Here is a 23,236-nt window from a genome sequence, read left to right on the forward strand (position 1 = left end):
AGATCGAGAGAAAAATAGCACAAAGCCGAAGTCGCTTATCGCAACAAAGCCGAAGTCGCTAATAATCGGAGTTTCCGCAAACATTTTAAAGTTAGGGTTAAGCGGAAACTTCGATCTGTGTGCTATTTTGGCTTTTTTTATAATTTTTGTCCCGATTTTTTCAGGGTACGAATTAGGTTGTATCCGGCCTATGGCACTAACGAGAGTAGGATGGTCGATTACTTTCTCTCGGCCGTCTTTCCTTCAGCAACTATAGCCTAACAACCCAATTTATTACACCCTGGGTAGAGGTGATCGATGCTAATCAACAACCAGCTTAAGCCGAGTGTCGAACCAGGCTCGTATGATATAATTGAAAAGCTGACGTCTTATCTGTAACACCATCCCACTGTTGAGGAAAAAGTGGTAGGCTATAGGCTGATGAAGTTCACTTAACATTGACTTTAAAATAAGTAAAATAATAAGTCACCGATCTACCCTACTTCAATCAATCAATGTTTTATTTGTCAGTAACAGGGACATAGGTACATGTTTGAAATATGCAATTAATATACACATACACAATGCAAAGTTACACAAGTTCCCATACCGACAGGGAGACAACGAGACGACCATACGGTCTACTAGTCAATTGCCATCCTACGGAAATGACGATTTTGTAACTTAATTTAAAATAAGCTTACAAAAGAAAAATAAAATAAACGTTAAAACGTTCCCGCGCTTCAACATACGCACAAAAAAAACAAAAAAACATAAGATAACGTAGGCCTAAACACAAAATTCCAAGAAGCAAGCAGAGATTAATCAAGTTTCCGACTGAACATTGTAGGCCTATTGCATAATAATGAAACTGACAAGTTGGTTAATTGGTTTCCATAACATATCACTTACGAGTTACGATGCACTGTAGCTTTGTAAAATTACCGTTTTGATCTCTTTTTTGAAACAATGAAATGATAAGTTTTTTTAGCCTACTTGGAACCTCTGACCAGACCGTTGGTCCCAATACCTGCATGGACTTTTTGCCAAATTTTGTGTTTGGTCTATTTATAAAATAATTGTTGCTTGTTTGATATCTTGTGTTATGCTGATGAACGGATGAAGCATTTGTAAATAAATCACAATACGTAGACGGATACTCATTCATATGAACTTTGTACATGTGTTTTTTTATTTCAATGTTATGTATGTCTTTTAGTTTCAAGATGTTCATTTTGAAAAATAAAGAATTAGTGTGAGCATAGTAATTTTGTTTCGTAATTATTCTTATAACCTTTTTTTGTAATTTTATTAATGGATCCAGTACATTGTCATTGTCACAGGCCTTTCCCCAACTTGATATACAATATTGCAAATGACAGTAAATAGTGTCTGTGTTGACATAATTTCTGAGTTTTAGCAACGCCCATGAACCTTTTGCTGCTTTTCGCAAATTTTGTCTATGTGATATTTCCATGTTAATTTGTTATCTATGTAAACGCCAAGGTATTTTATTTGATCTTTTTGTTGAATGCTTGTGTTACCAATGTTAATGTTAAAATTTTTTATTTATTTTTTATTTGTTATTAGCATGTATTCAGTTTTTGAGAAATTTAACGATAAATAATCTATTAAGCTTCAACCAGTTGTAAACTTTTTGCATTTCGGCATTCACATTGTTCTGCAAATTTATTTCACATTTGTCGCTCAACGTAAGATTGGTGTCGTCTGCAAATAGTATAACATTCATGTTTGTTGAATTTGGTAAGTCGTTTATATAAAGTAAGAAAAGAAGGAGTCCCAATGTCGAGCCTTGGGGCACACCGCAGGTAACCTGTCTTGAGTTTGAAGAGATTCCATTGACGACCGTGTGCTGTAGACGATTGCTGATATAGCTTTTTAACAATTGTAATGGAAGGCCTCGAAAACCATATGTTTGCAGTTTCTGTATGAGAATAGTGTGATCAATTGTGTCGAAGGCTTTAGCTAAATCAAGACATACAGAGCAAGTTGTATTTTTATTATCTAAGTTAGTTAAAATGTTATCACAAACGTTTGACACAGCTAACGAAGTGGAATATTGTGGTCTAAATCCATACTGATGTGGTGAGATCAGGTCTTTTCTTGTTAGATAATTGTACATTTGTTCGTACAGGTATTTTTCGAATATTTTGGTGAAAGGGGACAATAGTGATATGGGTCTGCAGTTGGAACAATTTTTCCTGGAGCCACTTTTGAAGATTGGGGTAAATTGAGCGACCTTTAGTAGGCTACGTCAGGATATACACCTTTTTCCATTCACTCATTGAATAAATTGGTGAGGAAAGGGGCGATTATTGGTGAGGATAGTTTGACAAATTTTATAGGAATTCCATCATGTCCTGTACTTTTAGAGACAGAAAGATTATTAAGATGTTTTAATACTTCTTCTTGATTGACAGGTTTTAGGAAAAAGGAGAATGGGACACTTTGCAATTTAAGAAATGAGCCAGGAGAAAAGGTGGCAATAAAGCCTTGAAAGGTTTAAAACGTGCCTGAATCAAAAATTATGTAGTAGGCTATATATCAGTAGTTAGCAAGGCCACAAAACCCAAATCGCAAAAAATAAAACAAAAACAGAGAGAAGCACACATGTAGTAGGCTAATGAATGACAGCCTAATGAAAAGTGTTGTGGATTGAATATAATGACGTTGCCGCACAAGATGGTCGTTGTTATAGTTGACAAAAAGCTAGTCTTCACTAGAAACTGATACGTTTTGAGATGGTTGACCTATAAGTCAAAACTAGCTCTACACAAAATTTCGTTTAACACTGGACGTTGCTGCGACTGTACGGTACCTAAGCTAATCACTAATCAGTCTAAAGGTAAATTTACAAAAAATAGGCTCAACATTTTTGAAAACCTTGAATCATATAATTTAAGATTTAAGATATTGAATCATATAATTTAAGATTTAAGATATAATTTATTAATTTAAGGTTTGGTAGTTAGTAGGCTACTGTATATACGCCATATTGCTCCGTGACTACCAGAAGTGAGCGTAGTCAAGTTTTCTGGACTCCTGCTCCACTCCAATGTCTGTGACTCCAAATCTCCACTTCTTAGGAGCGAAAAATAACTTTATATGCTATTAGATTCTATTTATTTTTCAAGAGGGTGATTTTTTCGAGTAAATAGCATTTTAGCCACCCAGACATCTCACTTGGTTAGCGCGTGATTTCTGGAACAAAGAAGCTTCAAGATCAAGCGACGCTGGTCGACTCTCGGGGTGTGCGCTTGAGCAACGTATAGCCTTGTATCAGTTCCAGTGGCTTATATTCAGGGTGTTCAAGGTGTGCACTGAACACCCCAAGAAATCCAGAAAAAAAGAAAATTTCCATCGGTTGTCGATGTTCTTTACTTTCATGATATTCTAACATCTTGCTGCATGCTAATTGCTTTCTTTTCAATTGCAAAACTCGTCCCCTTCTAATTTTAATACTCCAACGTTTGAGGTCATTGCCTTTAATTTTTTTCGGTCATTACCTTTAAGCTGGGTGTGCACCACAGACATCTTATTATAAGATGTCTATGGTGTGCACTGACAGCTTGGCGAGTGCTATTTAAAATAAACATTAAGAAAAATGACGTCACAAGGCAGCGAAAACAGCAATGGTTTTAGGTCAACCAGGCTGTGCACTCGCTGATCTGAACACCTTGGCGCGTCATTGGGGGAATCCCATGCAATAGCAAGTTTTAGCTTGTTGGATTAGAGTTTGAGGTGATCAGAGTTGGAAACAAGATAAGATAAAATGTTTTTTATGCACCAAGTGCCAGTAAATTAGGACTAGCTTGTCTGAATCTGCAACAAAGCTTATGGCAACAGCCAATATCATTGATGCACCATTCTAACACAACACATCTAATCGTTTTGTAATTTCCACACAAGGACAAAAAAGACTGAGCTCGCTTTCAATAGAGAAGGAACTTTTGCTAGAACTGAAGCAAAAGCAAGCTTTCTACGACGATGTAATTCAAAAATTTATTGCACAAACAAGAAGAATCGAATTATGCTATAGATGAATTTTCCTTCTGTAGTCGAGGTGTTAAACATTTTCGTTTTTACTATGTAGTACGGCGGATAAAAGTACAGACGACCAACATAGCAATCGACTTTCTTTTCTTGTTTATTATCGAGTTGCTTTGCTATTGTTTTTTGTTTTAACTTTCACCTGTTTCGATTGTACAATGTACATTTCTCAAGGTGTTGCGACCGTGCCTAATCCTTGCATGAAGTAAATGATTTCCATCTCGAGCACGTTTTAACTTTCGCGTTTTTTCAGACTCCTGCTGTGTTATGGCAAGTAATATTGTTCGTTTTGATGGTCGGAAATAAAAAGTGAACTGAAATATGCTATGTGACTTTAGAAATGCAACTTAATGTTTGATATTATTAAGTCTTTCATTCAATAGGCGCTGTCAAATAAATATCTATTTTGTATTCTTCTCCATTCCGACCAGGCCTGGATTAACCATTGTGCTAGGGTGTGCTAAAGCACAGGGGCCCCGCAGACAGAAGGCCCCACTTTTCCTAAAAATGAAATAAATAAAATAACAAATTTTTCCTGAAAAAAATTTTCAAGAAAAAAAATTAAGAAAAATGGGGCCCCTCTGTCTAAAAAAAGTAACACATTTATCAATATATCTCCCCCTTCACGTGAAATAAAAATATGGTTCTTGTATTTTTTCTTTCAGCATAGAGTGTGATAAACTGCCTTGTCAGCGTAGAGTGTGATAAACTGCCTTGTCAGCGTAGAGTGTGATAAACTGCCTTGTCAGCGTAGAGTGTGATAAACTGCGACTTCCCAATTTTGATGCTATCCTTACAGACTTTGCAGCAAAGAAACCCAGAAAAAAGTCGTTCGACTGAATTTCATGTTAGTTTTCGAAATCCTATTGGTAGTTAGTAGTGAATGAAAGAGCAGTTTAGAATAGAAATTCAGAATAATCTTTCATTGCAATTTGCAGTGTAGTGTGCAGTAGGCTACTAACAATGGTCCCTTGCTACAATGTTTTCCCTCGCACGGTTTCGTTGATTTAATGTGTGTGATTTTGCAGCCATTATAACGTAAACATTGTTGACTTTATTTGCACATGCTTATTTAATCATCGATCACGTGCTATTTCAAAGTTATCTAACTTGCCTAAGCAAGGCTTGGTTTCCTTTGCAAGTGAAACCAGCTTACTTCCATTACGCTCCACGTAAGCTGGTAAGGGCCTCCATAAAATTCATTAGCACAGGGGCCCCATTTGACCTTAATCCGGGCCTGATTCCGACAACATTATTTTTGTCAGTTCTGTTCATGTTCAGAATTTGTGCTGAAAATGCTCTCAGAACGCACCAAATTCAATGTTAATTTTAAAAATTTTCTGGGGGAGGCCCCCCAGACCCCCGCTGTTGCTTTGCCGTCACTGAACACCCTGTCAAAGTGGTCACGGTACGCCACTGATCAGTTCCACTCCGCTTTTCACCCTCTAATTTTTTCGCAATAATTGTTGAACCTAATTGATGACATCGCATCGTGGGGAGCAATGCCTTCGACCTCGGCTATTGTGAATAGGTCAGAAAGTTTTACTCATCTTGATTATAAATTCAAATAAAAACTTGGTAGTTCACTTCATTGAAGAATTTATATGATAGCAATTGATTAAATAAGCACTGCTTTACTTCTTCTATCGTCCGCCCTGATAGCTCAGTTGGTTAGCATGTGACAAAGAAGCTTCGAGATCAAGTGGCGCTGGCTCGGCTATCGAGGTGTGCGCTTGAGCAACGTACGATAAGGACGGCTCTCCATTGAGCGGCACCTAATGGATGGAATGATTCTCTGGCAACACTAACAATCGGAAACTTCACTCTGTCAATCTCGGTGACCGGCCCTGCGTCAGTGATTCAAAGCCTTTACAAGTATGCGAAACTGCCAGGATTATGCTGTGCAAGAAGCTTTCCCAGTCCGAGGATAAAGATCCAATCAATCAACAGGCCACGAGACTTATGAAAGCATAATCATAGGCAAAAGAAAGAGAATGATTTTGTTAGCCCATTGTATTTTGTTAGCCCGTTTCGATACAAGCCATTGCAGTCTAGTAAGTTAGGCTACTCAATACTCATTTTTGTGCCAGTTCGAAACACACGTTGTTATCGCTAGCCTATGTCTGAGCAATGCTTTCATCACAAGTAACAAATAGCAGTGAACAGATTGGTGGGACTGAGTTATAAATGTGAAAACATAAGAACGGATCAATTCTTTTCTACTGGGAAAACTGCCCTCTGCTTTTGAAATTCAAACAAGTTGGCGATCTGTGAAAATCTTGACTGGCAGTAAACTTCCTGGCTTCGAACACGATGGAAACAGGGAGAATCAAAAACCGTTTTCAAATCATAAATTTAATGAGAAGTGGACGATGTAATGTTTTGTTTCTCTGCTGCTGCCTTCAGAAAGACGACTTCAAAAGAAGTTTGTAAATTTTAAAATGAAAACGTTTTTGAAATTTTATGGAATCACAAAAGTTTGAAATGAACCCTGTTCTCCCAGGATGACGTCAACAGACGTGACAAGACAACATCCCGGATGTTTCAATGCTGCAGCATGCGGGGATTGGCGGCAACTTGACTGTGAGGTCATCGGCAATTATTGCGATACATAGGAAGTGATACATCATTATGTCGGCTGAGTCTCATGACGGATTGTGTTTTTGACTGACCGCAATTTGTAGCGCCAGCACGCGGTTCCATCAAACTGCATTTGTTATCACTAGAGGGCACTGTGGATACACAAGCGATTGTGTCTTGGCTCGTTGTAAACAAAACTTGCACATCGCAGCATGACGCGATCACGTAAGTTGCCAACGTTTGATCAACGCAATATTTGCGTCGTCATGCAAATATCGTTTCTTCTCTTCTCTTTTTGGTGAGGATTGTGCCTGGTTTGTGCTGTGCCTCGGGGTGTCTGTCCAGCTCAGGGGGGCACGTGGACACGGGGCTTTCTATGAGGGCCTGCTTCAGGTCGTAGAAGAGTTGGGCGTCGGATTGGGTCAGGAAAGTGATGGCCGTACCGGTCTTGCCGGCCCTCCCCGTACGACCAATACGATGAGTGTAATCTGCGACACATTCAAAACAGGCCAGGTTGCAGTAGCTATACACTGATCCAAATAGACAACTAACATAAGTACTCAATGCATTTAATATACGAGCAGCTTGCCCAATGCCCATACCAAGCGGGCAAGACTGGTCATTTTCTAGCAGCTTTCCAGCTTATTTCAGAAACATCGTGAATCTGGAGTAAAATGATAGACCCTCGGCCCCAGAGGCTCATACGACGAACAACCACCATATCTACAACCACTAAGCTAATATACGAAGCATGTAAGGACGAAATTGTGATTTCCACGTTTTGTCCGAGTGAACTTGTCCAGGAATACATCCCACGACATCTGTGGTTGACCTCACCTTCAATGGTCTTGGCCATGTCGAAGTTGATGACCATGCTCACATCCTGGATGTCGATACCACGTCCTGCAACATCCGTAGCCACCAGGATGTCCTTGTTCCCGCTCTTCAGTCCACTCAGAGCAATCTCTCGATGCTCCTGACCCTTCCCGCCATGCAAGGTGGTCGAGTTGTACTGGAATCAACATATTCGATGTAATCAAAGCATCCTGGGTTCGAATACACACAGATTTGTTCCACGTTTAATCTCAAGCAACAAACCTAACAGTTAAAATTGCATGAGGCTGCCCACGAAATGGGATCACTCATCGTTGGTCGATTTGAACGCAAATTGAAGAATTCGACCGTTTACGATTCTTGGCTTTGGCTGCGAACTCGCGTTATCTATTTGTTGATTAGACAAATTAGATTTGGATTTTCTGGTGCTTAATTTCCTACAGGGAGCATGCCCCTGCTAACCCCTAACCTCCATTTTAAGGTCGGAGTGGTCTTCATGACCGAAATGGCCCCCAGTCCCGGCAGCCTTTAAATGGGCAGGAGGTGCGAAGAATCACATTGATCTGTCTATAGAGAAGTTTCAATGTTTCAAAGTAAGCGTGTAATAGATTAGGACAGGGGTGTGCAACCTTTTTTACAGGAGGGCCAGATATAAACAACTGGGTGAAACCGCGGGCCACATGTTTATTTGACATATGATTTCTAGTAGTTGCAGGCACAAAAAAGTAGTTTTTTGTTATTCATATGGTATTATTAGGGGATCTCCTTGCAGAAATAATAAGTTAAGACGTATAAATTTCTGAAGAAAACTGCTATTTAAATCTATTGTCACACAGTCTTTAAACGAGTTCAGTGAGAAGTTTGCAGCTGGCTTCTTTTCCCCACGGATTTTTCCAAATTTACTTCAATGGAAGTGCTAGCAATAAAGCGAATTATTTGAAGTCCATTTTCCAAGTGTTCGTCTGTCAGAACCGATCGATAGGGAGATTTTATGACGTCCATTTTAGAAAAAATTGTTCGCACAAATACGCTGAGCTAAAAAGAGCCATTTTTGAAGCCATGAACTTTTTCAAATGTGGAAAGTCATCTTGGTTGAGATGTTTTCGGTAAAAATCGCCAAGATTCATTTCTAAATACTTTGCTTTCAAATCCGTTTTCTCTTGAAGATCAATCAGTTCAAGTTGGATATCAGCTGGTGCTTTGTCAATGTCTGTCTTGAATTCCGAAGAGAATATACCAAACAAATGTTCATGAGATATAAAGTCCTTGAAACGAGCCAAAAATTCATAGGCCTACAATTTTTCAAGTTGGTCTGCAAATTCAGTTTTCTTCTCAGGATGCATTCCATGGTCTCTCAAAGTTGGAAAGTGGAAAAGATTTCCTGTCTGTATGTGGCTTTCCAAAGTCGTAATTTGTTCATAAAGCCTTTTATGTGACCATACATCTCATTTGCATACTGTTTTTTTGCTGCAGTCTTGCATTGAGTTCATTCAATTGTTTTGTTTTGCCCTTTTCAATTGCCACTTTTTCAATTTTTTTTCTTCCAATGCCTCTACTTTTTTACTTCTAATTTTAACAAATTTTCTATTTTGACTGGTTCAACAAATTTGGCAAGGAATGGGCCGCTAGGCTGAAGTTGTTCTGATCCAACTGCTTGTAGGCCTATAGGCTAGGCCTACATTAGGCAACTGCTAAATTTTTGACGCAAGCCGGCTCTACAAAAGGTCTAAAGCAAGAGATCAAATAAAAAGGCGACAAAGCCAGAGACAATAGCAGGGCTCCACCTCTGATCTTCTGACGTTCCAAATAATTAAATACAACGGATTAGCGGTGGCCGGTGGGAAATTTCTAAAATGGTTAACAGAAGGTGCGAAATTACAATAATCCACTCCACAATGAATTGTTCACATGTACCAGACTAAACTAAATTATAAACACGTTTCGCGGGCCGCACACAATTCAAAATTGGTACATCTTCGCGGGCCGCACAATTTTTCTTCGCGGGCCACATTTGGCCCGCGGGCCGCACGTTGCACACCCCTGGATTAGGAGAAACCCCAAGGCAGGAATTGAATACGACTAAATTTCTTTAAAAAAATTCCAATTTTGTCATTTCTTCGGTGCCAGGGTTTACAAAAAGGAAGTTTTCAACAAACTAAAAGAAAACCAGTCACCTCAAGCCCCTTTCTTCCCCCCTCCCAAGTCGGTTAACGCGCTTACATCAATACATGGGGACTACTCAATTTAATAAAGTGACTATTTAGCTTGTTAAATAGAGGTGGCCTAGTTTTAATGTTACAAACTAATCGCGGAAATCGACTAAAGGAGCCTCAAGTGACCGATTTTCTTGTATGTGGATCCTTTTAGTGACGTTTTATTTTTTGGAAATGTGCATATTTGTGTTGTTGCAGATAAAAATTATTGAACGCATAGCTAGATACAGAAGCGTAGTCAATGGGAAAATTGCTCCCCCACATGATTCGAATAAACGTGTTACTTCCTGCCACAGCATCATTTGACAGAGTTTTACTACAGGTGACAGAGCTGAAAGTACTCTCAAAATGCGCAATTTTAAGGGTTTTTTTCAAAACTTTATGGGGGTGCCCCCCAGGCCCCCTATGGGTGCTTCCTTTTTGCTGACTCGTTGGAGGGCTCCCTCGCATGTGCAATAATATTTATTTGTCCTCCTACCCACAGACACGTTTTGCTGCCTACATAGGCAGCTCTGTGTTAAAACAAATTATTCAACCAAGTGATCAAACACTGACACAAAATTTGACGATAATAATACGTGATCATTGATTTCTGAAATGGGCTCCCCTTATAAATCTTGCTTCGGGCCTCCTAAATCTAAATCCACCACTGCAACTTACCCCCATCTTCTCCAGCGATTTGGCAAGTACGTCACATCCTTTCTTTTGATTGACGAAGACGATAACAGGAGGAGTAATCCCTTTTTCCAGGATAGCAAGCAACCGCTTCCTGGATAGACAGAAGATGAGTGACATACTGATCACGGCTAGTTTTCATTACAAGCCGGTTGTATGGTGGAGTTGTGGGAACGCAAGTTCGACACCTGCCAAGAGCGCTGATGTCTTTGACAGGACACGTCATGAAATGCTCGAAGTTAGTTGGGAAACTTGACTTCTTTGATTTTTCTGTCGATTTGATCAAAATCTCCACCACACAATAAATTTACACTTTAATAAACATAAAAACATTTTCACGCAATTTCTTGTTTTTGTTCATCACAAGAATCATCAGTCTCCATGCCAACCAGAAACAACGTGAAACAATGATGCCAGATATCACATTACTTCAATGACCATTTCGCACACAATTTTAGTCATATCCGCCAAGCAGGTCTCACCTCTTCTCGTTCTCTTTGACGATGTAGACAATTTGCTGAACCCTCTCGATCGGTTTGCCTGCCGAGCCGATGTAGACGATTGCCGGCCGACGCAGATAAGAACGAGCCAATCTTTCCACCGCTGCAGGCATGGTTGCAGTGAACATGACCGTCTAAACGACGTAAGTTTACAGTTACAATACGTTTTACGTTACTTTGCACACAGATACAAATGTTTGGATGTTAAAAAAAATTAACAACCGCCTAAGTTGAAGAGCATTTGAACAACGTCTGAATTTTCATTCCTTAAACAACTGGCAGTATAGAAATAAGCTGTACCGATGTAACGGACAGCAAGATAAAGTAATGAATCAATATTAACAAAAAGCCAGGAAATTATTGGACCTGTCTCATCTTGTGCTTGGACAGAAAGTTCGATTTCATCAGAATTTTGTTTTCGGCAGAATCATCATCTGGCTTCTGATTGGTCACTGGCATGTACTCTGTAATCACGTGACATAGATGATTGAAACGCAATAATCCTAATTGTTTGACGCAAATGAAAACAGCCACATCTTAGCGTAGCGGAAGATTAGTCGCCGGTTGCAAGCATTGAGCCAGCTGCACTACGGCGCCAACGTGCTGTTCTTTCCCTGAGCCGTAAAGCCCTGAGCCGTAAAGCCCTAAACCCTGGCCATCCGCTACACACAACCACGCTGAGATATCCACCAAAGCAGCTGCTAAAATCAAGAAAGCCATTTGTACGCGCTGCACAAGACCTTCTGGCAGCCTCTGGTGGAAGCCCTAGCAAACAGTGGTGCCACGCGGCATGGTGTGAACAATGGTCAAGCAGCACGTCCCCACTTCGCCAAGTATTCAGATCCCCGTCCGAAAACCAGCTGGGACATGGCCTCTCTAGACTTGCCTCATCAAGGCGTAACCGTTTGCTCACTGGTGTTGGACGCTATGGTGCAGACATGTTGCGCTGGGGCTTGGCAGAGAGTGCTGCTTGTGAGTGTGGCAAAATGCAGACGGCAGCCCACATTATCAAGGATTGCCGGCTATACAGACCACCCCATGGTATGGAAGGCCTAATTTCCATCGATGACGACACCAGGCAGTGGCTAACCAACGGATGCCCTGACATATAGCGACAACACGAGAGAAGAAGTCGCCGGTTGAACATCTGTTGCCTGACGACCAGTTCTACTTTCCATTATCTACCTCACAATGGCCGATGTGTGCTCACCTAATATCTTCTGCACGTCCGGCTCGAAGCCCATGTCAATCATCCTGTCCGCCTCGTCCAAGACCACGTACGTGCACTGGCTGAGCACAATGTACCTGTTCTCCAGCACGTCTATCAGTCTTCCAGGAGTGGCTATCACAATCTGGAATGCACAGCGAGAAGCGCTGGTGGATGAACTGTAATCGATTTAACAATGCGACAGTGTGACGCACAATGAATGGCTCACCTCGCAACCCATCCTGAGCTTAAACCCCTGGTCCTCGCGCGACAACCCCCCGATAACAGCCACAGTGCGGATTCCAAGTTCTTTGCCGAACTTGATCGTTTCCTCCTCAATCTGTTGAGCCAACTCGCGCGTGGGGGCCAGCACAATGGCGTACGGACCCTTGTCGGCATCTTCCAACCTGCAAGAAGATGGCCGTGAGGTCGTCTCTCGACAACGTCATTGTACTGTACTTCCATCATAGCGACAACGCTATGATGGAAGTACATGACGCGATATTGCTTTGATCAACATTTGTAATTGCTAATTATTTTGCTGCCACAAGTTGCTTCAAGTTTGTATTGAGTTCCTTCGTTGCTTTTATTCTGACGTTTACTTCAGTTTGCAACCTCGTGGCGTATTAACAGAGTAGACTTCAAATTGAGGATTCGTGGTTGGTGTCGCTTGCATCACAGTGCCTGCATAGTTAATGTGTCTATTCGCTCATAGCAAATTATGATGTCATAATGGCTTGTGACACTCCGTTACGTAACAACGGCTAGCAATTATAGTGTGTTGTTGGTGTGTTGTGAAGGTGAAGCCTTGCAGAAGGTGAACGGATTCCACTCACCTTTCAATCTTTGGCAAGGAAGTGATCCAAGTGAGCAGTGGAATGAGAAAGGCGGCCGTCTTTCCGGACCCTGTCTCCGCCACACCGATGATGTCCCTGTTTAAGAATCCTATAGGAATTGCTTGTCGTTGGATAGGAGTCGGATCCTGTTCAGAGGACAAGAAGCGTCTTAAAAAATTATGCAACTTAGTTTATGATATCTCCTATTCCTATCCATGGTCGAATAGAGAGTTGCTCACTAAAAAGCTTATTAAGTTGATTAAAAAATTTGTTACGCTCGAATGGAGCGACGAGGTTCCTGCCAAATTGCTCTGAGGTGGAATTTGAATTTACCTTATAGCCGATGTTGTCAATGACTTCCAGCAGTTCCGCCGGAAGATCGGAACATTCCGACCACTTTCGGATAGGCTCGGGAATGTTCCCGCCTTTTGTTGTGATGTTGTAATCCTCTCTGTTACATGATAATTGCGTCAGCACATATGAATTCAAAACTTTAAGTGTATTAAGAAACTATACAACGCAAACATTTTTATCTGTGACGTCAAAATGCGAAAAATTTGTTCTTTTGATGGAAAAAAAATTAAACAAAGACATTTAACAATGAACGTGAAGCAAATTTTAACGCTATCGCGCTTGTAAGTCCCGAGAGAAAGTGAAGTCGCAACTTTTAACGCTTGTGAACAAAACCTAAACAATTCTAACCTGAATATCCTCCAATCTCTTTCCTGCATGTCATTGACAGGTTTCTTGCTCCAGTGACGATCATCCCATAATCTCTTCCGTTCCTTCTTCTGTATTCCCTTCTGTCGTTTCCTGCCAATCACATGTCTCGTTCATTTCAAAACGTTTGAAATGCAGGAACTCGGTAACCATGGTAACGATGCAGAAGGACACTAATGACGACAACAATTCTTCCTTCGTAGCCTAGTCGTTTCCAGCTACTCACTTCTCTTGCTCCTTCTCCTCCTCCGTCCTCCTCTTTTCAATCAGCTCCGAGTAAAACTCAGATTGTTGCTTCTTCTGTGACTTCACGTCGATCCCGGCGATGAATCCGCGACCGTACAAATGGACTTGATGCTTTTCCTTGTATCTATGTTGTTGCAGCGGAGGATGAAACGCAACAATGATTTGGGGCAAAATATCACCGTGGATAAGCAAATCGGGGGAGTGAAATAAATCCATGGCCAGGAAATTTATAAGATTCAAACATTTGATCAATTCGGTGGATGCTTAGGCCCAGACGCAATGACAAACATAGACGCTTCACACTTACATGGGATTGTAGTCGACCGATGTGTCGTCACCCGCGTCCCAGTCGAACACAAACTTCCTGTCGTTGAGGCGACGAACCCTTTTCTTCTTCTTCACTATCCCGAGATACTTCGCCTTGATCGTCTGCGAACCGTCGTGAAGTTGTTATCGTCAGTGGCGACAATACTTGCTTCAAAGTTAGAAGCAGCTACATTCATGTCATATCTGCTTTCGCAAGCTACATCCAAATGACCCAAGCAACCACCGCCAATAAAGTTTTTTTACAGACGCAAGCCACACAAAGATGACATCATTGATGACGTCACAAAAACCTCAAGCTCCTTCGTTGTGTCCTTATCGCGGCGTTCCCCGTCTTCTGGGACTTCCCCCGCAGCTCTCTGACGTCGTCGAAGTTCGCGCTCTCGTCGATCCCTCTCGCGTGGGTCCTCTGTTGGACAACATGAAGCGATGTCAATCCAATGATGGACTCAAGAAGAAATGCTAATGACTCCTTAACCAGGCACAACATGGCAACACTGGTGGTGCGGTTGGTCTCAAGTTGGAACAACATGGCAACACCGGTAGTTAATTCAATCTGCAACACAAACTTTTCCACCTTCACAGGAAATGCACCAAATATTTCAACCCCGGCCCAATCACATCTAACCTCAAAACAGGCACAGTTTAAGCTTAGAAAACAAAGAAGGAAGCGTCTACGTTGTCAGTTCCAACCAGAAATGATGCCAGACATGGACGCAGGAACTGAAGAAAGACTTTATGATGCGAATCATAAAAGGCCAATTTTGTCTCACCCAATAATTTCTTTCCTTCCGAGAAAATGTCTTTTTGTTTTTTCCTCAATTCATCAAGTTCTTTCCGTTGCTGGGCAACCTGCTCTTGACGACGCGCGAGTGCCGCCGCGGCTCGTTCTTCTTTAGTCAAGAACTTCGGCTGGGATAAGATACAATACTAGCAACGGACTTGTTCATGGAATGTTACAACAGAAGGACTCGAGCACAAATTCACATTTCACTTGATAAACAGCCAGCGGCTGCTTTACCAGTTACAACCCGACTTGTCTTAACTCACTTTATAGTTGATATTCTCCATACAACAATAGATGTTGCAGCGTGGGAGCTGACACATGACCTACCTTAGCGTGGGAGCTGACACATGACCTACCTTAGCAGCTTCGGCTTCCTCAGCTTTCTTCTTGAAGAGCATTTCCTCCAAGCTCAGAGGTTGGACCTGGAGAAACATTAATCGTCGTGTAATTTATGACGATATCTGACCAGTAGGGTCGGCCAGGCTGAGATACCTTTCAAAGGACAAGGGGCCTCTCAAAGGACAAGGGGTACATTGATCAAGTCAGTGGACAACAACAAGTACATTGATCATTGAAAAGCACACCAGCTTTTCGAGCTGTCTGTTGGCCGTGGCCATGTGGTTAAAAGCCAATTGCTACGAGTAAACGTATAAACCATCACCCACGACTGGACATTGGACAAAGCTTTTTCTGAGCGGGAGGAAATTCTTTACAAAAAATGGCTTTCAAACGGAGTGAAATAAAGACGATTGTTGCGTCAGAAAAAAAATATTTTTGTGTTTTTCCCGAACCCTCAGATGCCTGAACAGTGAACAATTAGTAAACTTTTACTAAACCGTGTTGTTATTTTTCAAATGAATCGAAACTAAGATAAAGACAAACAATTTTCACAATATTTTTGTTTCGAGCCATCCTGGAAACTACAGGCAGCTGGAATGCAACATCATCACCTTCTTCCTCGGGATCTCTTCCTCCTCTTCTTTTACTTCAACCTTCACCTCAGTCTTCCGTCGCTTCGACGCGGGAGATCGGGATCGGCGTGACCTGCAAAATGAACACCTTCGCGTCATAATCCACAACGTCTTGCAGCTGACGTTGTGTGACGTCAATGAAATTTGTGGCAACTACAACCCAGCAAGTAAATCAGCCGCTTTTTTTGCATTTACAACGTCTGTAGACATTGAATCAGTGTTAAAAACAAGTGATTTTCCAGCCGAGAGCGTTGCACCAACGAACAAACTACGGAGCAGCATCATGAGTACACACATTAATGTAGAAAAGGCGGCAGAAGATTTCGTGCAAACCTTTTTCTGTCACGCTCCTTCGATCGAGAGCGCCTTCTGTCACGTGGTTTCTTTTCTCGATCTCGTGAGCGGGATCGCTTCCTGTCACGTGACCGCGAGCGTCGTGATCTCGACTTCTTTTGGTCTCTGTCACGTGATCTAGATCTCGAGCGACCCATTATTACCTAACAAGCCGATTAAAGCTGAAACCTGAATAAAATCAACAGGTGAATAAACAACAAAAATATGTCTTAAACTTCACTGGAAGTTCGCATGAAAATATCAATGTGCTCTTCCAACAGTGTTCCTCGTTCATGGATGGACCTCAGTAGGAACATTCATTCACATATTTGAGCACACAGAACTAAAGCTACACTGACCGCTACACCTACAACCTGAAAATACAAACGCAAACGATTATAAAATTCATAAAATTACAGTTCGACTAATCAGTAAAATTTCATAAACTTCGAAAATCACTGGCCTATTTAGAGGATACACCTAAAGTCCTAAATAACTGACAAATTTATGTTTTTGGAAGGTTTGTCAGAATTGCAGGGTCGTTCATAATACAGTAATTGCATAAAAGTTGCTTTTAAACACATTCCAATGAGCCACATAACAATTCGGCGACTTGTGAGCACTGTCGGTATCAGTCAGTGCAAACAACAAAAAGAATTAACTTTGGCCATAGGAAGGTTTGTAGAAAATGTAAACAAATTTGAAGGTTATTTTCGCTTACAAATAAAAGTAAAAAAATATTCCTTCTTTCTTTCTGTGGTTTATTGGAGTAAAATATCAACAGGCGCAATAGAAACCTAGGAACAATTTCGTGATATTGAAGCACAGGACAGAACACGCCATTTGGTAACATTGTCATCATCAGCAGCAGCATCAAAAACGCAGAAGTACAGTTGATAGATAGCGGCATTTCACACAACAGGCGTCGTCAGTGCAGCCACGTACATTATTATCCTGAATCCGCTGCTTCAACGTTGAGCGGCAAGAACAAAGTTTCGTGTCATTTTAAAAAGGTCTGGTACGACCTGGCAGATTATCAAACCCACATCCACTGAGTGACGGACAACTCCGCCACTAAGTATTGTTGTACCGCTCTAACGAGCTGGTCAGCAATAACCATCCAGCTAACTCCTGGTAGAGCAGTGATACTGATGTCAATTTAAAAACAGTTTGTTGACTAAATTAGCTTGAATAGGAAACAAATTCATTGCACTAAAAAGTTCACCCCATAGCGTGTGCCTCAGTGCCCTTTGCAACACCAGACAACAGTTGATGCACGTAAGACTAAGTTATGCAGAAAACATTCAGCAACACCACAGCGAAGATTTGAGGGAAGTTGCTTGATATGATGCATTTGATGTAACAACTAGAAACGGGCGTTTTAAATAATTGATTATTCAAACCGGTTCTAAATTAATTAAAACTAATTTTCAAAATCAAATATATCTTTATCAGATTAGTTCATAAAAAGAAAATTGAGCAAAATCAAGAATTTGTTTGCAGTACATGTGCCGCAAAAAGGTCACAGGGCAATAAGATAAACTTGGCATTCACATGATGTTGCTGTAAAGACTTGAAGAATATTTTTAATGAGGCAATTAGATAATATGCCATTGCTTCAAAACATGGCATGGCCTTTTCTAGTTGAGTTAATAGTATTCGAAGTGAACTGTAGCTTTAGTTCATTTACAATATCACAAAATATTCCACAGAAAATAGTTAAGCTAACCAAGCTTGACAATAATTTTAAGTACTATATATGTAAGATTAAAATCAATATAAAAAATACTTATTAAAAACGACGCCAATAGGAAGGTTCAACGTAATTGTAACCGTTTTGGTTAAGCAATAAATGTTTTTAAGCTGATCCAATTGGAGGACAACTTGGATCTAAAAAATTAAAAGAAAGATATGCATGGCTGCCCATTCAAAATTTATGCAAATTAAAAACATTAAAATAAATTTTTTTTAGTACTGTATCAATAAACTGATATTAAAAATGCACAAGTGATGTGACATATTTCTTCACATCATCGATAATGTGTTATCTTCTGTGCATCAAAAAGAGGTGTACATGACGTGAACCCAGCCTTTCAGTCTCTATTTAGTCCAGGGAAACACTGACAAGCTGAGTAAGTAAAAGAACAGACCCCCAGTTTCACGAGTGTTAATGACAGTGGCAGAGCCAATGAGCACGTGGTCAATCACAAACCCGCAACTGGAAGTGCGACAACTTTTAATAAAGCAGTCCTGGATAACCTATAAACCTTCTTTACTCAATAAGCTTTGGTTCAATCAAGCACTTCCAAGAAATTGTTTTCTTAGTTTGTTGGTTGAAACTTCCATCACCACTACCTACTGACTTTTGCATCTTTTGTGGCCACAATATTTCAACATGAAGTGAGGCAATTGTTTCTGTTTCACCGTTTATTTCTATCACTCGAGCCTCCATGAAACTGGATATATTCGGAGTGTAGTCGTCAGACATCTCCAAAAGCTTGAACGCAATCAAATCATTGACATTTGGAGGCCAGGACAATTTTTTTAGAAAATCATAATCTCTAACCAAAGAAGATGGCTCTGTGACACTTTCTTTTTTCAAATTATGAAAACTAGTGTTGCCAGAAAAAGATACATGTGGTGGATTATCATGAGAAGAACTAAGTTGCATTTCTGAACTTACTTTAGCTTCTTGGCTTGAAACCATCTTAGGCTTATGTCCTTTTTTTGACTTTACCTTGACAATATTTTTCCTTGAAGCTTTTGTTTTTTTGGTTCGTCTGCTCTTGTCGAGCGAGTGCAAGGAACTTTCAGCACCATGTAATAGCGAAGAATGTTTTGTCTTTTGCTTATTTGAAAATTTTCTTGCATCCAAAGGTTGCAGAACCACCATAGGCATCTTGCGAGATCGTTTATTAGTCTTGCTATTGTCCAACACTGTGGTGGCTTTTCTTTTCAAATTCTTTTCTTTCAAACGATCACTGGCTTCTACTGCTTTAATTTCTTTTGCAACTGCATTAGCAAGTTTTCGGTCATTTTTGTTCTTGATTATAATATTTGATTTTATTACAGTTGTAGCTTTGCTATTGTCAGCAACCAATTTTCCTGTTGTAGCTTTTTTTGCACCTTTACCTTTGGAATTATTGAGATGCAACTCATCAGGATCACAACAATATGATGACAACGATCTCTTCTTTGACTTGTAACCGTTTTTTAATTTTTTGCTATTTGCGTTACGTTCTTTGTAAGTGCCAGCCATTAAAAAAGTTTTATTTGATGCCAACAAACGTTGATCTTCATGTTTAATGGTGACACAAATTTCATCCCCATCCCTGATAACATCAGCATCTTCATTCGGTATCAAAACATATCCTCCCATAGAGAGAGACAATTCATGACTATCACTAATGCAAAATTTTTGGGCAAGGTTGTCTTTTACATCAGAGATTAATTTCATGTTTTCTCTGTTTAATAACATCATAAAACATTTGCTTTCTGACATCATTGGAGGTTTTTCAAAACTCAGCCGAACACGAATTTTTGTTCTCATTGTTCATTCAGTGTACAGAGTTATATATTATTGCACAACTGTTAAATAATACGAAGGATTTAAACAAAGCTAATTCACTAGCATCAAATCTTAAAATTGAAACCTGAATTTATTCATGCATGCTTATATTGTGTGTGTCCTACTTGAAATATTATTTGAAAAAATTCTTTGCTAGTAAAGAAGCATCTTGTGGTTTAATAATTATCAACCAGCACCTGGTCTGATGGTCTCTTGAGGAAGAAACATTTTACCGCCTACCGGAGGCATTGCAGAAATCTCTTGGCCTTATCCTTGGACTGGGAAAGCTTCTTGAAGAGCTTAATCCTGGCAGTTTTGCATACTTGTAGCCTAGAGGCTTTGAATCGGATGCAACCTAATTCGTAGCATGAACAATTCGTACTGTCAGTGTGTACCTTGAAAAGATCGAGAGAAAATATTAAAAAAACCTAAGTTGCTGATCGTAGTTTCCGCAAACATTTTAAAATTTTCCCCCTGAAAAAATCGAGAGAAAAAATAGCACAAAGCTGAAGCAGGTTTGCCAGATTGGCCCTTATGGGGCCAAATTTGTGAAATTTGGCCCTTTTTAGAGGTAGTTGGCCCCCAAAAAAATTATTTGGCCCCTTGGCCCTTAGTTTTCAATATTTGGCTCTTTTTGGAAGCAGTTGGCACATACTATCAAACTAGCTATTTAAATAAATGTCTTTCGGAAATTGAGACTGAAAAGTGTTATTACGAATTTGTAGACAGTGTTTAGCTGACAATCTTTATGCCAAATAATGCTAAAGATTCGAGTGGAAACACTGTAGAAGATGAAGATTTGGAATTGTTTTTGTACTAGAATGTAGACTGTGTTGTTGCAATGTTGACATGTTGTAACGTTATTGACATTGTTAATGTTAGTATGTTTTATTAGCAACGTTATTAACATTATTGAACAATTTGGCTTTTTTTTACCCAGTTTGGCCCTTTTTTTGGCATTGTTTGGCTCTTTTTCTCAAAAGCTGTCTGACAACCCTGAGCCGAAGTCCCTGATTGCAGTTTCCGAAAACAAACAAAAACTCTTAGGATCATTACCGGAAATTTTAAAATGTTTGCGGAAACTCCGATCAACCCTAACCCTTTTAAAATATTTGCGGAAACTCCGATCAACTCCAAACCCTAAAACGTTTTAAAATGTTTGCGGAAACTGCGATCAGCGGCTTCGGCAAACTTAGGATCATTACGGGCAATTTTAAAATGTTTGCGGAAAAACGGAAACTGCGATCAGCGACTTCAGCTTTGTTCTACTTTTTTCTCTCAATCTTTTCAGTTTTTTTGTTTGCAGAAACACCCTAACCCTTTTAAAATATTTGCGGAAACTCCGATCAACCCTAAAGTCTAACCCTTTTAAAATGTTTGCGGAAACTGCGATCAGCGACTTCGGCACATTCTTAGAATCATTACCGGAAATTTTAAAATGTTTGCGGAAACTGCGAAACAGAAACTGCGATCAGCGACTTCAGCTTTTTTTAATTTTTTCTCTTGATCTTTTCAAGGTACGTACTGAAGGTACGAATTGTTCATGGTACAAATTAGGTTGCACCCCTTGGAATCAGGGCTGGGGAGCCTGGAGCCAAGCATTTTCTCTGGAGCCGGAGCTGGAGCCTTTTTAAACATTTCTTGTGGAGCCGGAGCTGGAGCTACAAAATATTTATCAGCTCCAGTATTGAATACAGACGAAATCGGTTAATAGTATATATACTGCTTAAACGTATCAATCGTTTATTTGAATCAAAACCTGAAATCCCAAACCAAATCCAATCTGATGTAGGCTACAGTGCCTGCAAAAAAAATCTTTACATTCAGTGGGCAAAAAAAACTTTATATACATGTAGAATCTGCACAAGTTCTTAGCTTACTGTTCCCGCCAAAAGCATTGCGTCACAAAAGCGCTTATAGTTACATCATTACCTACTCTCTTGCAACACTTCGCCGTAATGCCATTGCTCTGCGTGCGTAGTGTTGCTTTCCAGCTTCGTGAATAGTAAGGGGGTGAAATCGCACAAAATTTTTCATTTTCTCAATGTTTCGAGGTCTTGCAAAATTTTTTTCAAAAACTAAAATGGGTTGAAAGAAGAAGCAAATGGAAGAAAAACCTCGTGCCTTGACTTTGTGAGAGAAGGGAGATTCTTTGATTGCTGTAGCCAGAGATATTGGGGTCTCCAGAAAGGCAATGTATCACCAAAATCTTTGCAATGAGTGAATGTTTCACCGTTTTAATTGATAAATGGCCTCTCTTGAAACCCCAATATTGATAAATGGCCTCTCTTGAGACCCGGGGAATTAATCCATCCATTAGATGCCGCTGAATGGATAGCAGTCCTTAACGTGCGTTGCTCAAGCGCCCACCCCGAGAGTCGAACCAGCGCCGCTTGATCTTGAAGCTTCTTCGTTCCAGAAGTCACGCGCTAACCAACTAAGCTATCGGGGCAGTGGTTGGGCAGTTGCTGGAGTTTTAAAACTAGCCTGATACATCTTTTCAGCCGGTACATCTTAAGTGGTCTTTTTAAATTCTCGATTTCGCAAACCTCACTCTTTTTTTCCTCACCCCTTGTAGAATTTTGACGCGAATTCTACGTTAAAGAATATCTTTCTCACTGGCGCCAAACAGTGGATTGGATTATTATATGCGTCGCTCAGTTAATACGGTTATGCGCCTACAACAGACAGAAAAACAAGCCAAGTAGATTGAATCTGAACACGGTCTTGAGTTCTGTTAGTTTATTGTGGCAGATAGGTTGCAAGATCACAAGTCAGAAGATCGCGAGGTCACAAGATCACAAGTTACAGGTTGAAGGTTCAGCCACAAGGTTGCAGGTCGCAAGGTCCAGCCACAAGGTTGCAGGTCGCAAGGTCTACGGAGTTGCAGGTCGCAAGGTCGTTTAACAAACTTAGTGGGCAGATATAGGCTACTTCAATTCTAGATAGAGCTGGTGATTATAGTTCAGACTCACCGAGACAGCAATCAGGGCTTGAAGTGATAATCCGTACAAATAATAATCCAAATAATAATAAGTCATACAGCAATTGATTCTACTAGTGCATCTTATTCAAATAGAATACAAAATGTACAATTAGTAAATGGTCAAGAAATATTTCACATAAAGTTTCTCAATTTATGCTTAAGAGTTAAGATTTAAACATCTCATTTTACCAAATGCAGCTAATACAAAACTCAACGGAATTTCTGGTCTATGCTCTCAAACGTTCGCTTTGCTAAGCCTTTTATGCTGATATTGCAAAACACAAAGAAGATGCGCTATATAAAGACAACGATAAGAAAAAATAGCTTCAGTAATATGCCTTGGTTGAAGAAAGCAAGCGGATAACAATCGTTCGCTAACGTTCATACAACATCTTTCAAGATGCGG

At 40.2% G+C, this 23,236-nt stretch overlaps 2 protein-coding genes across 2 annotated transcripts; both read right to left on the reverse strand.

Moving 5' to 3' along the window:
* Positions 1-6,053: 6,053 nt before the first annotated feature.
* Positions 6,054-16,556, reverse strand: LOC145787131 (putative ATP-dependent RNA helicase DDX23). Its single transcript, XM_082598857.1, has 17 exons — positions 16,277-16,556; positions 15,923-16,016; positions 15,329-15,394; positions 14,959-15,097; positions 14,479-14,594; positions 14,169-14,290; positions 13,842-13,985; positions 13,598-13,708; positions 13,229-13,346; positions 12,896-13,041; positions 12,289-12,466; positions 12,063-12,204; positions 11,219-11,316; positions 10,835-10,986; positions 10,338-10,446; positions 7,468-7,642; positions 6,054-7,118 (listed from the first exon to the last, which is right to left on the reverse strand). The coding sequence occupies exons 1-17, from the start codon at positions 16,432-16,434 to the stop codon at positions 6,895-6,897; spliced, it is 2,292 nt and encodes a 763-aa protein (XP_082454983.1). The 5' UTR covers positions 16,435-16,556; the 3' UTR covers positions 6,054-6,894.
* Positions 16,557-16,650: 94 nt separating this feature from the next.
* LOC145787132 (uncharacterized) lies at positions 16,651-19,617 on the reverse strand. Its single transcript, XM_082598858.1, has one exon. It carries the CDS (start codon positions 19,533-19,535, stop codon positions 18,549-18,551), a length of 987 nt encoding a protein of 328 aa, XP_082454984.1. The 5' UTR covers positions 19,536-19,617; the 3' UTR covers positions 16,651-18,548.
* Positions 19,618-23,236: the final 3,619 nt, after the last annotated feature.

This window comes from Aplidium turbinatum, chromosome 18 (assembly GCF_918807975.1).
Source record: "Aplidium turbinatum chromosome 18, kaAplTurb1.1, whole genome shotgun sequence".
Taxonomy (NCBI): domain Eukaryota; kingdom Metazoa; phylum Chordata; class Ascidiacea; order Aplousobranchia; family Polyclinidae; genus Aplidium; species Aplidium turbinatum.

Bases quoted from the DNA above. Each gene is read 5' to 3' on its own strand.
- LOC145787131 (XM_082598857.1), bottom strand. From the start codon at position 16,434: ATGGGTCGCTCGAGATCTAGATCACGTGACAGAGACCAAAAGAAGTCG. The intron at 16,017-16,276 runs GTTTGCACGAAA...TTCATTTTGCAG, and splicing joins AAGGAGCGTGACAGAAAAAG to GTCACGCCGATCCCGATCTC. The intron at 7,119-7,467 runs GTGAGGTCAACC...AATGTGTCGCAG, and splicing joins CATGGCCAAGACCATTGAAG to ATTACACTCATCGTATTGGT.
- LOC145787132 (XM_082598858.1), bottom strand. From the start codon at position 19,535: ATGGCTGGCACTTACAAAGAACGTAACGCAAATAGCAAAAAATTAAAA.